This window comes from Thermobia domestica, chromosome 15, assembly GCF_964235325.1.
Source record: "Thermobia domestica chromosome 15, izTheDome1.hap1.1, whole genome shotgun sequence".
NCBI classification, from domain to species: Eukaryota; Metazoa; Arthropoda; class Insecta; order Zygentoma; family Lepismatidae; genus Thermobia; species Thermobia domestica.
Window position 1 is genome coordinate 77578435 of NC_137468.1, and position 15791 is coordinate 77594225.

At 35.1% G+C, this 15791-nt stretch overlaps 1 protein-coding gene and 1 long non-coding RNA gene across 11 annotated transcripts in view; one reads left to right on the plus strand and one right to left on the minus strand.

Annotated features, from left to right (window-relative positions):
• The window catches only part of LOC145671101 (uncharacterized), a 153076-nt gene extending 152416 nt beyond the window's left edge, over positions 1 to 660 (minus strand). For 9 of the 10 annotated variants that reach the window (XR_014128444.1, XR_014128445.1, XR_014128447.1 and 6 more), the window contains exon 1: positions 505 to 660. This is a non-coding gene — a long non-coding RNA (uncharacterized LOC145671101). The remainder of the gene's footprint in view (positions 1 to 504) is intronic. The other variant, XR_014128449.1, reaches the window with a different exon arrangement.
• LOC145671102 (uncharacterized) overlaps positions 1 to 15791 on the plus strand; it is a 215632-nt gene that overhangs the window by 176109 nt on the left and 23732 nt on the right. Inside the window, exon 2 of the mRNA XM_081739869.1 lies at positions 8995 to 9540. Within this exon, the coding sequence (XP_081595995.1) occupies positions 8995 to 9540 (546 nt within the window). The remainder of the gene's footprint in view (positions 1 to 8994; positions 9541 to 15791) is intronic.

Here is a 15791-nt window from a genome sequence, read left to right on the forward strand (position 1 = left end):
AGATGATACAGATATTCAACAGCGATTAAGTTTAATTTAAAAAGTAAGGTTTATCGTCTGTCAAACAGATTGAAGCAAAATATTTTGCTGTTTTAATGTTCTGGGGATTCGAATTCTGCCTGAATTATTATTATTGTTATTTTGCTAACAATAAATTCGTATTTTTTTTAAAAAAAAATCAACAAATTAAAGTCATTTTTATATGTCAATCAAAGTAAACTTTATTTTACAACAAAATTGATTTAAGCCAAATATTTTCCCCTTAATCATGTCCAAATATACACTTTCTACTTCAATGAAAAATAAAATAACCTATTATAACGTCCTGGATCACCTTCAGTTGTTTCTGGTATTTACGTCTCTCAAACCGGATTTGGGTGGAAAAACATATTTACTCCAAAAATGACAAGTACATTGATCAGTTTTACAGACATAAGCATACACATACAAAAAAAATAATATTAATAAATTATCAAAACAAAATAATTATGAAGAAAGACTTACATTTTTTTTAAGGATGTCAAATGCACTGGTAGAAGTCTAGTCTGGTTCGTTTCATAACATTTACTACATTTTTATACGTTGTTGTTGTTGCTATTAGTAAAATAATTGTAACTAAAGAACCAAATTACTTGTTTCAGAAATAACAATTTTGTACTTAGAACTTGGGTACTGAGGTTTTAATCAGCTACGATTCTTTCACGTGATAATCTTGCAAAATTATGGATGTTAGAGATAGCTTTATGAACTCGGTTCGAAAAAGAAATATTGAGAGTAGACCATATGTACTCAAAAAAGAGTTCAGATTATGTAAGATAAGTTGAATTTTATCATCTTTATGATGTAATCCAAAAAGAACTACCGCAAATATCTTCCTGTAAGAGCATTTTGTAATACATGCTAATACAGTAGCTGTATCTATAATAGATTGTATCAGAATTTTGCAGAGGCTACGGTATATATTTGTATAGTTTTGATCAATATGCTGAAAATGGTACTTTGTGGTGATCCAGTGTACTTAACAATCCTATAAGAAAATAATAAGTTGTACATTAATTCTTCATATGGTTAGTGTTTAATGGAAAATATCTTGCTCAAAGATAAGACCCCTCATTCTAGCTTTGAAACTTCTTGTATAAAATAACAGACAAATTCTGACAAAAGCACATACTATATTTACTAAATAATATTGTTACAGTTTCGGCAAGCTTTGCCGATAGATAACGTGTCTAATGAAGGCGAAGATACTTTGCCGATAAATAATATGTCTGATGAAGGCAAAGATACTTTGCCGATAGATAAATGTCTGATGAAGGCAAAGATACTTTGCCGATAGATAAGTGCCTGATGAAGGCAAAGATACTTTGCCGATAGATAAGTGTCTGATGAAGACAAAGGAACTTTGTCGATAGATAATGTGTCTGATGAAGGCAAAGGTACTTTGCCGATAGATAACGTGTCTAATGAAGGCAAAGATACTTTGCCGATAGATAACGTGTCTAATGAAGGCAAAGATACTTTGCCGATAGATAAGTGTCTGATGAAGGCAAAGATACTTTACCGATAGATAATGTGTCTGATGAAGGCAAAGATACTTTGCCGATAGATAAGTGTTTGATGAAGGCAAAGATACTTTGCCGATAGATAAGTGTCTGATGAAGACAAAGGAACTTTGCCGATAGATAATGTGTCTGATGAAGGCAAAGGTACTTTGCCGATAGATAACGTGTCTAATGAAGGCAAAGATACTTTGCCGATAGATAACGTGTCTAATGAAGGCAAAGATACTTTGCGGAGAAATAATGTTTTTGATGAAGGCAAAGATACTTTACCGATAGATAATGTGTCTGATGAAGGCAAAGATACTTTGCCGATAGATAAGTGTCTGATGAAGGCAAAGATACTTTACCGATAGATAATGTGTCTGATGAAGGCAAAGATACTTTACCGATAGATAAGTGTCTGATGAAGGCAAAGATACTTTGCCGATAGATAATGTGTCTGATGAAGGCAAAGATATTTTGTCGATAGATAATGTGTCTGATGAAGGCAAAGATACTTTGCCGATAGATAAGTGTTTGATGAAGGCAAAGATACTTTGCCGATAGATAAGTGTCTGATGAAGACAAAGGAACTTTGCCGATAGATAATGTGTCTGATGAAGGCAAAGGTACTTTGCCGATAGATAACGTGTCTAATGAAGGCAAAGATACTTTGCCGATAGATAACGTGTCTAATGAAGGCAAAGATACTTTGCGGAGAAATAATGTTTCTGATGAAGGCAAAGATACTTTACCGATAGATAATGTGTCTGATGAAGGCAAAGATACTTTGCCGATAGATAAGTGTCTGATGAAGGCAAAGATACTTTGCCGATAGATAATGTGTATGATGAAGGCTAAGATATTTTGTCGATAGATAGTGTGTCCGATGAAGGCAAAGATACTTTGCCGAAAACGATATTATTTATTAAATAGTATGTGCTTTGGTCAGAGTTTGCCTTTTATTTTACAAAGATGAGTCATATAACAATTGATAGATTTTATTAAATTGAACAAAATTATATGCGTGAGTGTAGAAGCTTATGCATAGTTGTCAAGGAAATGAAATAAATCAATTAATTTGTAGAAGCGAAAATTGATACTGTACGAGAACCATGCCACTCATTTGAGGTAGAACTGATACTGAAGCATATCCTCATCAAAGCTCTTCAATATGGCATTAGTAAGACGACAGCACACATCATAGTTAATAAGATACAACGCACAATTACGTTTAACTCTAAAACTATAATTTCTTTTTAACTATAGGTTCTCCAGAAATAACGCATATAAGCTATCCATTAATGGCTGACATTAAGCTGAACAAAATGAGATCCTTGGGATAAATTATCATGAGTAGTTTTCGAGAAAATCGATCAAAATTATAATGTGTTGATGCTGGCAAAAAAGTTCGTCATTCGTTGCCAATAATTATGGGCAATTTCTATTCTGCTGAAACAAATTGTATCTATTCTTGTATATCTCCTTCTAGTGATATACATAGGCTAACAGTTACACAGGTATTCCTAACATTTACGCATATTACTTGTAAATATGCAATTAGAATAGTGTAAATATAGGATAATAGTCCATATAGCATACGACATCCCTAGGACGCCCCATTTCGATCCCAATTATCCCATATAATTCCTGGGATTATCGTCCCATGGGCATCCTGCATGGGACATCCTAAAGAATTTCCACGTAGGATGTCCATGGGACGTCCGACTGGAGATCCCAGGGAAATCCCACACCGGACATACCTAGGACCACATCTCACTATTTATCAGTAGACATCCCTTTGAGGTCCCGTTGAATATCCCGTTTTCCGGGATATTAGCGGACATCTGGATATCCCGCGGAAGTCTTATAGATGTCCCGGGAGCAAATTCGGATGATCCTGGGATGTCCCGTTGTCCGTTGCGGAACAGTCTCGGACGTTCCGTGGAGACTATACTGTCCACAAACTAAGTAAAAACGCCCTTTAAGATAGGTTGGACACTACACTAGCAAGATAAATTAACGGGAAATTCCAGTTGGTAGGCCTTTGCAAAAGAGATTAGAGGACGACATTAATTCATAAGTAGAATCTCAAAAAGGAATCACTTAAGTAGGATGTTAAAAAAATGGGTAATAACAGCCCTGACTGCATTGGCCATCAGATAATAGGATTTAATGACTAGAATTTCTGTGATGTTCCGTTGGGTTTTGCGTTTTTATGTAAAAGCATCGAATTAGCTAGTGATTTTTATTTATCTTCATAACTAATGTTTCGTGATTATATGCGACTAGAATTAAAAAAGTTGAACTATTATATTATTCGGAAAGTATTTCAAAAGAACTCATTGTAAGAAACAGGAGGAATGCGGAGATGGCATGGATAAAAGAAAATATGATTCGGGATTTACTGTGACTCACCACGATTCACTGTAAGCTGAGACATTGACGAAAAAGGACTGATAATTTATATTTATTATACCATATGTGCGTATTGTTGCATAAATGTATTCAATTTTACATACAAAAGGGTCTTTCTCTCGACACAGTGAAACCAAATTAATTATACTTCATCGTGTAGTGGTGCGTCACAGTAGATCAGTTAAAAAGTGAACAATGTGACAAAATATGATCCTTCATCCACGCTTAAAATTTGATCCATTGTCCCATCTCTGGACAGAAGAACAATCCACAACCTTACCCTAAGCAACAGAAGGTATTTTAAATAGGACTTCGTTTTTCATCTTAGAACCAACACAAAGAATTACAAAATAAAAATTACCGGAAACCTAGTTCGTAAAAGTCAGATGAAATGTAAACGGAACTTACGCTTGTTGTGGAGTAGGAAGGAAATTAATTGGTTTTCTGTAATACTTCTCTTTTTGTTCTTACACTTACGAAAAGCTCAAGGAAGTCCGACTTTAATCAAGGGAATAATACCATTATATATATAGCTGTGTAATTTACAGTGATAAGAAACAATGGATAAAGCATTTATTTCTCTTAGTGAAGGAACATTAATCACATTTACGGAAGAACTCCATGTTTAAATATGGAAGTTTTATTGGGTATTACGTATTTACTGATAGTGTTCTATGAGTAATGAACAAAAAAATAACCATATATTCAGTGATTTATAGACCAAGGGTGGATAAGTCCTGGCGGTCCGGACCCCTCCTTCAAACTATCAACTTTTCTGTAAATTTAGTCTTATTTTAGGGTGATTTTACAATTTTACAATTTTTAATTTAATTTACCTTCATATTGAATTTGGATCCCCTACCCGAAATAAATTCCTAGTAAAGTGTCTGTGTCAGTGAGTTGTTTCCAATTTCTGAAACAGACCGGAAGGCATTTTAAAGAGTGATACCTGGCATAATTTATTTATTCAGACTCGAAGTCGAAGTAATTTGCGTTTAACTACTACTACTACTACTACTACTACTACTACTACTACTACTACTACTACTACTACTACTACTACTACTACTACTACTACTACTATTACTACTATTATTATTAATATTAATATTATTATTATTATTATTATTATTATTATTATTATTATTATTATTATTATTATTATTATTATTATTATTATTATTATTATTAAGTATCAGCTTTTGTTTGATTTGCGATTCACCCACATCCGAAGGTAGGGGGCACGGTGGTTCAGTGGTAGAGCGTTCACCTCCGGTGCTTGGGGTCCCTGGTTCGATCCCAGCCGTGTGGACTTTGTGGTGGACAAACCGTGCTCGTGGATTTTCTCGGGGTTCTCCCGTTTCCTCCCACTTTCTTCATTTCACTCATCTCTCATCACCGTCTTCATTAGCCTAACTGACATAATCGTGGGACGTAAAACAAAGATTTCATTTCATTTTTTTACATCCGATGATTACGCTTTAAATTGTCCAATGAGCAAGCGTAGGTTAGTGAATCATTTCAGATTTTGTTTGGGAGGCCAACACTATCTACCCATATGAGTAAAGTTTCATTTTTCCATTAGTATATTTCTGTGCTACTGATTAAAATGTATATAGGGCCTATCTCTAATTCAGTGGGTGGCAAATGCCGCGCTTGTTTCGCAATCGGGATATTTTGGGTTAAAACTTCACGGCTGGCTGCCCTGATTAGCTCTTTCAGAATGTTAGTTATAGTTTGCTCTTAGAGGTGAATTTTTCACGGACAAATTTCTTAAAAACGATTAGTCAAATTTGTTCGTATTTAATAATCAAATGTTTCATTAACAAATCTACAATATGGTATAATTAATTTTTCACTAAAAGTTCACAAGGAATACATTTCTCTTGGGGTGAGTTTTTCTCGGACAATTTTCTCAAAACTGGCTCAGGATATTTTGTTCATATTTAGTAAATAAACGTATTCTTAATAAATTTACAATACGTATGATATAAATCACTTTTCATTTTCTTTAAATCACCAGCAGTAATTTTCTTGTGGAATTAGTCTACTTTCCTTCGATACAACGTTTTCTAAAATTATAATTTTGTTCATAATCCCTTAATAAATGTTTCCGTAATAAGTACAGCATGGTGTATGATATAATTCAAATTTTAAAAAATGAGAGCGAGTAAGTTTAGTGCGGTATCCTTTTTTTACTCATATATTCACGTATAGAGGCAAAATCAAATAAATTGGCTTTTTAAACAATTTTTCTTTTCTTTTTGATGAACAGTTTATTGATACTAATTTTACATAGTGTCAAAACCCATGTTTCAACTGCAATGTATGTAGTCTGTGTAAAGTGAGTTGTTACTGCTTGCACATCCTGAATCAAGACTTTCGGCTCGCTTTTAGTATATAAAATGTCCGGGTTCCCTTGAAAAGTGATGAGCCCCCCAAGAAAAACTTGCTGGGTACCCTCCTGAGCTGTTGTGAAATAAATGTCTCGTCTCGTCAAATGTGACTGTTTCTATTGGGAGAACTCTCTTTCGTCTTGTACAGTGCCTCATTTCCGAAAATTGTCTCGTTTCACCTCGTGGGCAAACATACGAGCACATGACGTTGACCGTCTAATCCCCTGTCTAGAAGCAATCCTACGGTTTTTCGCACCAGGTGAGTGATCTAACACCAAGTTTTTTTTTAAGGTCTCCAACGCGATAATAGCCTTTTTTATTTAATTGTAGCTCGCGAATAGATAACGTACGTGCCCATTTAAAAAAAAAGCCCGTGAACGAGATTTTTAAAAAAGTATGAGTTACCACACTAAACTTTCTCGCTCCAATTTCTTATAAGGTGTTTTCGGAAAATTTCGTCAGAAGGAAACTCACTTCCAAAAGTAAATTCTCCCTTCTGGATTTTTTTCTTCATGAGAAATGACATGCTATATATATTAGAGTTATTAATAAAATATTTGTCTTTGAAATACTAACAAAATTGCATGAGTTGTATTTGAGGACAGTGTGAAAAAAATAAAAATAAAAGTAATAAATAAATAAGAAGTAGATATTTTAATAAGAAGTGATTTGTGCTCATAGAGTTTCAATGAAACATTTATTGGATCAAAAGATCCAATAATATTTCAATCAAAAATATTCTTGTAGGCCTTATATCTGGAGAACTACATATAGTGCAGCCAAACCCAAACTATCACTTAACTCAGTATGATGTGCTTATTCCGTAAAAAATACGAAAACTTGATTTAGGGGCAGTTCGAAAATTTTGTGGCCCCTGATCCAAAAAATCCAATATATCTCATTCAATCAAACATTTCGTTGCTTATGGAATATGAATGAATTCCCCTGATTCGTTTTAGAGAAAATAAAAAAAAAAAAAAAAAAAATCAGAGTAAATTACCCCTTAAGGATTTTTCAGAATAAATGAGTTATGCCATATTGTCAGGTTGTTAATTATTTATGAAGTGTGAACAAAATCAACTGAGTCTATTTTTGAGAAAATCGTCCGAAAAGAACTCACTCCTTCTGTATTTACCCCAGGGAAATTACTTATATCACACTGTAGTGGTGTTAATGAAATGTTGATATGTGAAATGTAAACAAAATCGTTAGACCGTTTTCGAGAAAAATCACATTTTTTTCATTTTCTCCCTCAGTAAACTACCCTTATTTTTGGGGTAGGAAGAAAATTTTAAAAAAATGAGAATTTTATAAAAAGCTTAAGTTTAAAATTTGGTACGGATACATTGAATGGTATGGCCTCTAGACAAGTGTACATACACCGATACTACCGAACGAACATTCAAAAATAATTTTTCGGCATGCTGGAACCATGGAACATGTAAATCGGCTGGAATCTCCAATTGGATTTTTCTTACATGATGTCCATAATTTCTTCTCTCTCATCGTCGCTCGGAAGAAAAGAAAAAGAAAACAAAGAAAAAGAAAAAAAAACACCTTTAGACTTGAAAATGACTCAAAGTGCTATTTCATTAAGAGTACTTTGAAAATTTTGAGAATCTATCCCTAAATTTACCTTGCAGTAGCTGGCTGTAAGATTTTCTATATTCTTAAACCTAACTTCGGGAAACTTCTCGCTCAAAATCAGGTCCAATCAACAAGTAACAGTGACTAGTGATAGAGACGCAATAAGGCTAGTTGTCGCCCGGGGCAAGAACTCGCCGTAGCGCCCCCTGACCAACCAAACCAAATCGCTTCCCCAAACATTTACCCAATTTTGCGCCCTCCCAATTCAGCCCCCAGGGCACAAGCCCCGTTTTCCCCCCTAGTTACGTCACTGACTAGTGGAGGAAGTTAAGAACAACAAATAGCAAAAACTTGCAAATACTGTATGCTATATCTGGATTTTACCAGTTAATACTAGATTAATTGATGCTTATTTACCCTTTGCTTCCAGAGTGTTTACTCTGGAGATATGCAGAATTGATTTTTTTTTTCAATTTTTAAATATGTGTTTGTTAAGCCATTGAGCGACGCTTAAATAGACAATAAGAATGAGTCTCCAACTATATTACATACATCGGAAACTATAATATTCTGTTTGGATAGAGAGCATTGCGTAACGACCATCTTGAAAGGACAATCCTGAGAGTCACTTCAAAGTCTTTTGATTAAAACTTCCCAATGCCTTGTCACTTACGGAAAGAATCTACAGTATACAGTTACGTAAAGTTGACAGAGAGATTTTTGAACATTAGACTTCTCCCCGCCCCCAGATATAAACTACAACAAACAAATGTTTATATGAAAAATTAGTTTTCAGTGTCTAGACATTAGCGGCGAGGGGGCTTACAGAAAAAAGTAGTAATTCTGTTGAGAGGTGTTCCAGGGCACACAAATGTCGTAAGTTCAACATATGATCACGGGACTTACATCAGAAATACTCATAGAAAGCACATGGTTTTATCACGCATCTCAAGTTGCCTATCTCTTTTTTCTTTCTTTAAGAGTTAAAGTATACATTTTAGAAAAAGACAGGCGTATCTATTTGATAACTTGCCAATCTTTGAATTTTTCAGAAGTCGCGGGAAGTTTTAACGGAGAAGCAAGCGAGCTTCGCAGTCAGTACTAAAAGCACCACAACAGTGAAAACAACTCCTGGTTCTTCAGCGTATAAGAACGGTGACGACGATCTTGTTGGGACATTTCTGGTTCTAGATACCGATGAAACATCTTTATATAACAACGTTTTTGAAGGTCTATCTGTTGTAGAGTCAGATTCTGCCGAGAGCTTTCTTGTCAGTGTTTGCGAAAGTTGCAAGCCTTCTACACCTAATTGTAAACATTCAACAAACAAGAAGACTAATAGGCGTGGATACCATCAGGCTCTAGCAGACGACGCGAGGAACTCGAGTGAACGCCGCGCAGATACTGCGCCACCAGCGGCAAATAGGAAGAAGTTCCCTCAAGTGGATCATCGTGCTTACGTTAAAAGTGGTAACCAAGACTCAACTTCAGTGAATTACCGTGAGGTGTTGAGGTCCTGTGTATCTCGAGCTGAATGCAGAGACTCTGACAACAACAATAAGCAATTAAAACCCAGTGACTCTTCGGAACGACAAACGGTAAGTGAAAATATGTATAGCTATTCTAAGAAACTTTATTTAAGCATGCAACTTGATTTTTTATATTTTTTTCTACATCTTTTGTGTTCTGTTTCGTTACATGTAACACAAGTTGGTGTTTATATACAGTTTGAAGTGTGAACAGCAGTGATCAGAAGTGAGTGAATGAGTGTTGAATATAATGTGTGAAGATGTAGGAAATTTAATAATAATTTCATCAATTTTTTTTTGGGGGGGAAGGGGTTTTTAACTTAGCCCGCACCAACTTTTGTGTATATTTTTTTATTTTGGTCTCTATTATTATTATTATTATTATTATTATTATTATTATTATTATTATTATTATTATTATTATTATTATTATTATTATTATTATTATTATTATTATAGTGAATTGCATTTGTTGAACTTAACCCTTAATCGGTAAACACAGTATGTGTTCCATATTATTATAAGATGTTGGATGACAATACTTTGACTTCAATTATTTTTAAAGAGATATATAGATTCTGGTAAAGACAGTAAAGGGGATCACGCTTCAGTTATTTATGACTGAATCTATGCTGGCAGTTGAAGCGGTCAGTAATAATAGTTTTAGGTCTCGTAATATACATAGTATTTACAAATTCTTTAATGTTCAAGTGAGATTTGAACGAGGAAACAACCGAAATACGTAAACAATAAATAATTTATATATATAGAAGTTGAACAGAAGGATGTTGTATTTGAGGTTGAACTGATTCAAAACAATATGAATACTCTAAGCTTTATATACTTTCTCAATACTTCAGGTTTTAACCTCTCATATCAGCCATATATATATATATATATATATATATATATATATATATATATATATATATATATATATATATATATATATATGTTTAACCGAAAATAATAATAATAATATCTGGGAAGCACATTTGTTTGGCATCAGTCTAAACAACAATACTGTAGTCTATATACTCTCTCATGCCATAAGTATGTGAGCTTTTAACCTCACCAATATTTTATTTAGGTTTAACCAGAGCATATGTTGGGGACACAATGTCTCACTGGTAGAGCGCTTACTTCTGGTGCGTGGAGACCCTGGTTTGATCCGCGTCCAAGTAAGCTTGTGTTGGACAATATTCTGTCCATGTTTTTTTGTGTACTCCTGTTTCCTTCCACTTTCTCATTCCACCAATTCTTCCATTATCATTCACTTGCCTTAATCATAGTTCCCTTAACCTAAAGCGCATAAACGTGGGATGTTAAAGTGAAAAATTTAATTTTCAGAACATCTGTTAACCTCATAACTTTGTACCTTGAAAAATGTTTTACCTTTTAACTTAAAAAAAAAAATCTAACCTCAGGACATATTTTCATGTATGAGATATGGATATCTACCATAAAGTCACCGCTATCCGTAGAGATGTTAATGGATTAACTCTATTAAATAACTCGGTTGGGATAATCGCTACAGCCATCTGTTGCCATGTAAAGTAATAGACGGACGTACTAACGTTACGGGTCTTATAAGCACCAATAGCGTGATCCTAATAAAAGTCAGAACTAACAAGGTACGTAAAGCATAAATACTGGCGTTCTTTGGTGATGGGGAGATTCCTGGTCCGAACTCGACGTTCAGCAACTTTTTTTTTTTTTTTTTTTAACAAGGATTTTTCAATACTAAGACGGAACATTTCATACAAGTACTATATCAATTTTTGCATCTTTTATTCTTAGTGTTTTCGGTGTAAAGTGGCCTTTCGGCTCCACCTGAGCTAAGAGGCCATAAAAGGCTATGACCAGCCTAACGGCTTTGGTACAGCTTCCCATTTTTAGCACCGAGTTTATATGAGACCTAGACCTAAAATTTAAAGTGGAATCCAAACCATTGTAATGCGTTCAAATTTCTAAACACTCTTATCGAAAATCGAACCTAAGACCCTGTACACTCAAAGTGCGCGTGCTGCATGCTAGATCAACTGGGAGGGCAGCTTTCAGCTGACTGATTGGTTATCAGTAAATCGGGTTCTATCATCATTATATTTCTGGATATTTACCCCGATATTCGTTATTTTCGAAACCAGAACAAACATTTTGTGTTTCGGGATAAGTAAATAGATTTTACGTAACCCCTTAAACTAATAATAACGAAATTGTTTTTATACTAGAATGATTTGTGAAGAGGTAGAATATAAATTTTCGGAAAGAAACTGGCCACTGGCTATAAAGTTGAGGAAAAACTCCAACATGCGATTATGGCAACTTCTCCATTACGATACATGTAAAAGAATACAAATACACAAGAGTGTCTTACTCTCATCATTAGTATGTGATGTATAAGCAAGACAATTCTGCATTTCTTGTTCTGCTGTGTCACTGTCTCTTCTGAATGTGGCTTTCCGTTTTATGTTTGTTTCTGAGAAGATGTTTAGTTGATAGGTATCCGTATCATGTCCTTCAGTGGTAGGATTGACATGTGTCATTAGTAAATAACTAAGTAAAACTTGAATAGTTAAAGTTATGCAATACAACATGGAATTAACAAATCTAATGTAGGATATTAACAATTCACTTTCATGCCTTACTCTCTTCCGCCCTGGGATACATTTCTGAAATCTCTTCCCCTCCTCCCCCCAAAAAAAAAAAAAAAAATAGCAATGTAACTTCAAGTGCATTTCTACTTAGCGAATTTCTAGTACAATAAATATATTCTGCAATATACTATAAGGATTTGAAGCGGAAGTCAGATATACCGCCCCAGGTTCTAGCCTAGTCACCCTGGAAACTAATCCGGGCTTGACCGTGGGATCCTGTTTAGCGTTTCTGTTTTTTAGTGGTTCCGGGTGCAATCTTCAATAGGAGAAGATAGAATGCGATCCTACTTTCGTTGGATTCATGTATGTTGTTTGATTCAGCACTGAAGCTATGTGAGATGTGACTTGCAGCTTAGTGTAGAGTCTCGAAAATCACGAGCTCCCACCGAGAATGAATTGGACTAGGTATTCGGCATCTATACTTATCATTTAGGTACGAGGAATCGTTATAATTAGGAATTTAGAGCTAGGGTGAGGCACCTCCATTTTATAAAGACTAAGGTATCTTTGATGAAAATTCGTCTTCATGTAGTAAATATTACATATGGCATTTGGAAATTAGTTATATTCTTAGTATATAACGGGATGCTTTAAATGTGATTTTATACAGGCATCATCACTGACATTTTCTGTCGTGGTTAGACGTCCTCTCGCCCTCAGCTTTGCCATCTCGAGATTGAAATTGTTAGTCCTATATAGAGAAGATCAGGCCCGTATTTATATATTATGCACCCCTGTACTGTAAATAATTTGCCCCCCTCCTTCCCCGAACACACTCATGTTTCAAACAAGGAAGCAAGCCGTGATTTTGCAAACATAGGCTATGGGGCATTTTAAAAATAATCGAAAACGACCCATATTATAGTTGAATTCATAGTTTTTGGGGTCACTGAGATGAATAGTGACAGTTTTAATCCAATACAACTTTGTCATACTCCACTCCCCAGGTATGGAGCGAGATTTTCGAAGTAATCGAAAACGACAGATATTAGTATTGACTTGATAGTTTTCGATGTTGCTGAGATTAACAGTATGAGTTTTCTAGATGTTCAAGTTCATCCTCACCCCTTGAGGTGGGGGTGGGAGAGGATGACTTTAAAAATAATCAGATAAGCTAGCTAAATTAGTAACTATTGAAATTAGAGCAAATTAGCATATTTTCTCGCGCGTGCGCGGGACTCTGCGGGTTGCTAGTTTTGAATATTACTTTAGTATGAATCTTAAGAAAAATCCAAAATTTTGTCACCCCCTAAATTCTGCCGCCCTGTGCTCGAGCACAGAATAGCCCTTACTTAAATACGGGCCTGGATAAGATGTTCTGTAATCTTCTTCAGTCACAAGAGATTCCAATGGAACTTTGTGTTTATGGTAATGCATGGCAGTGTTCTTAATCTTTCTGATAGCTACTCGCAAACCGGCATAAAATGAAATACTCTGGATCGGAAAAGCCAAGTTGGTTTCAATATTTTATTACAACGAATTTTCTTGCACATTTACATAGTCAAGGCTGGTTTTAATCAGAGGCTGCTAAAATTTTCACGGTGCTGATGGAATTTTTCATTTCTCTCTCTCTCTCTCTCTCTCTCTCTCTCTCTCTCTCTCTCGCACACACACACACACACGTACACGGAGCTGAATGCAATCCAATGCAATGTATGCCTCTTACAAGTAGGTATGCCTAAGTAATACATTATGTTGAATTCTTGCGTGTGTTATAGGCCAGAACAGTAGCATACACAGAATTTTCCTACAGGGTCGGGGGTTCAAGGTCCCAAATTCATACCACTTTAGGTATATATTTTGTGCGTATAGCAGTGGTGGCTCAAGTCCGGGGCCGGGGGCTTAGTCCTCCCCCAGTTTTTTAAGTGACAGAGATAACTTAAGCTATTATTTATATAGGATTGAAAATTTATAGTAAACTCATGATATACCGTACTATCATAGGTCTGGATTCTGGTTGTCCCTCCTCCAGTTTTTACCTTCTAGATCCGCTACTGTCATGTAAATGTTTATTTTTTCACAATATCTTGTTCGAGGGAAGTATTAAACCCGGAAATATCTCTTGGGTGCGCCACTGTTTTGCTGTATTTTTGAAATTAATGGATGATTTCTCTCTTCGTCTCACTTATGAAGAGAAAGAAGAAAGCAAGGTGCCATAATGGTTGTATGTGTATCTGCCTTGTATTCACACAAAGGTGTTGTGCATACTGGTAGCATGCGGCACATGTGTTTACCATGATGGAAGTTCACGTGCAATGTGCAAAGTGTATTAACAGTACAGGGAGGTCAAATAGATGTTCAAACGCTAACAAGTACAGAAAATTTTCCATACCAATACGTGCTTCCATAAAAGAAAGCTTGGTTGTTTATTAAGTCCTGTGTTCCTAATAGACCTTAGATGATAATTAGTATGCTTGCTCGTATATTCTTGTAGTTTGGTTGTGTTCCTAATGAACTAAAATAAGTATCTCTTTTTTGTGATGCGCCAGAGCGTTATTTGTATGCTTCACACGAAGTCATTTAATCCATTTAGAAAAGAATTGTTTAAGTGTTTGTGTTAAGTATATATTTACTGAGTTACACACAACAAGCTTGTGGTAATTCGGGGTGCTAAATTAAGTATTCTCTTTGTATTTAATTAGTGAATAAGTGTATATTAGAGAGGAAATTACGGGGTTCTACATTTGACACGGTCTGTCCTTTTTTTTAAAAAAAAAAAAATATTTACTTTAACAAGATATTGTCAAAACGAAAGCCAGTGGCGGATCTAGCAAGGGGCCGAGGGCAGTTTTTTGAGTGACAAAGATAATTTAAGCTTTATTTATACATTTTTGGAAGTTCATAATAAACTCATAGTATAGGCCTATCTGTCATAGTCTGGGGTTTGGCTCCCTCCCACTTTTTACGTTTTAGCTCCGCCACTGCTGCTATTACCTAAATTTCCTTAAATGTTTAACGGCGTTAAATACATAAGTCATCTTTGTTTTTAACCCATTGGTTTATATGGTGATTTATTTTTGTTTCCTTTGTAATACAATGGTGTTCTAATGATATGGTTTTGATTTCTTTAAACTAACTTAAATGTCCCTTACTTCGTGAAGATAACATTTTGTTACATGCAATTTTTATATTTAATAATAAAGTTTCATTTAAGTAAATATTACAAGTGTATATACAGGGCTGGGCAGCGTTCAACTACAATTTGAAGCTAAAATCCTGATTCTCTATTTATCCCTTCATTCCGGACTTCTGATTTTTAGACTTTCTCCACTTTTGAGTCATATGACAATTCGGGGTGTTGAATAAAACTGCAAGTTGAACTTACCTGTGAACAGTTCGCTCAAAAAACTAGTTTTTCATTTTATTCCTAATAGATTTAAAGTTAGATTTCAGGAAGATACGTTGAATCTCAGAATCCCCCCTCCACTTATGTCAATCCCAGCTCGCGCCAAGTGAACTTGGTGGTGGACAAACACTGTGTGCGTTGGTTTTCTCGGGGTTCTCCTGTTTCCTCCGACTTTGTCCATTCCACCGTTTCATTCATTTCTCATCATCACCGTCTTTATCCTAGCCGTGGGACTAAGACAAAGATTTTATTTTTTTCCACTTATGCCAGGAGCGTGTAGCCAGAAAAGTTCCTGTGTTAATAGGCCTATTCGAATT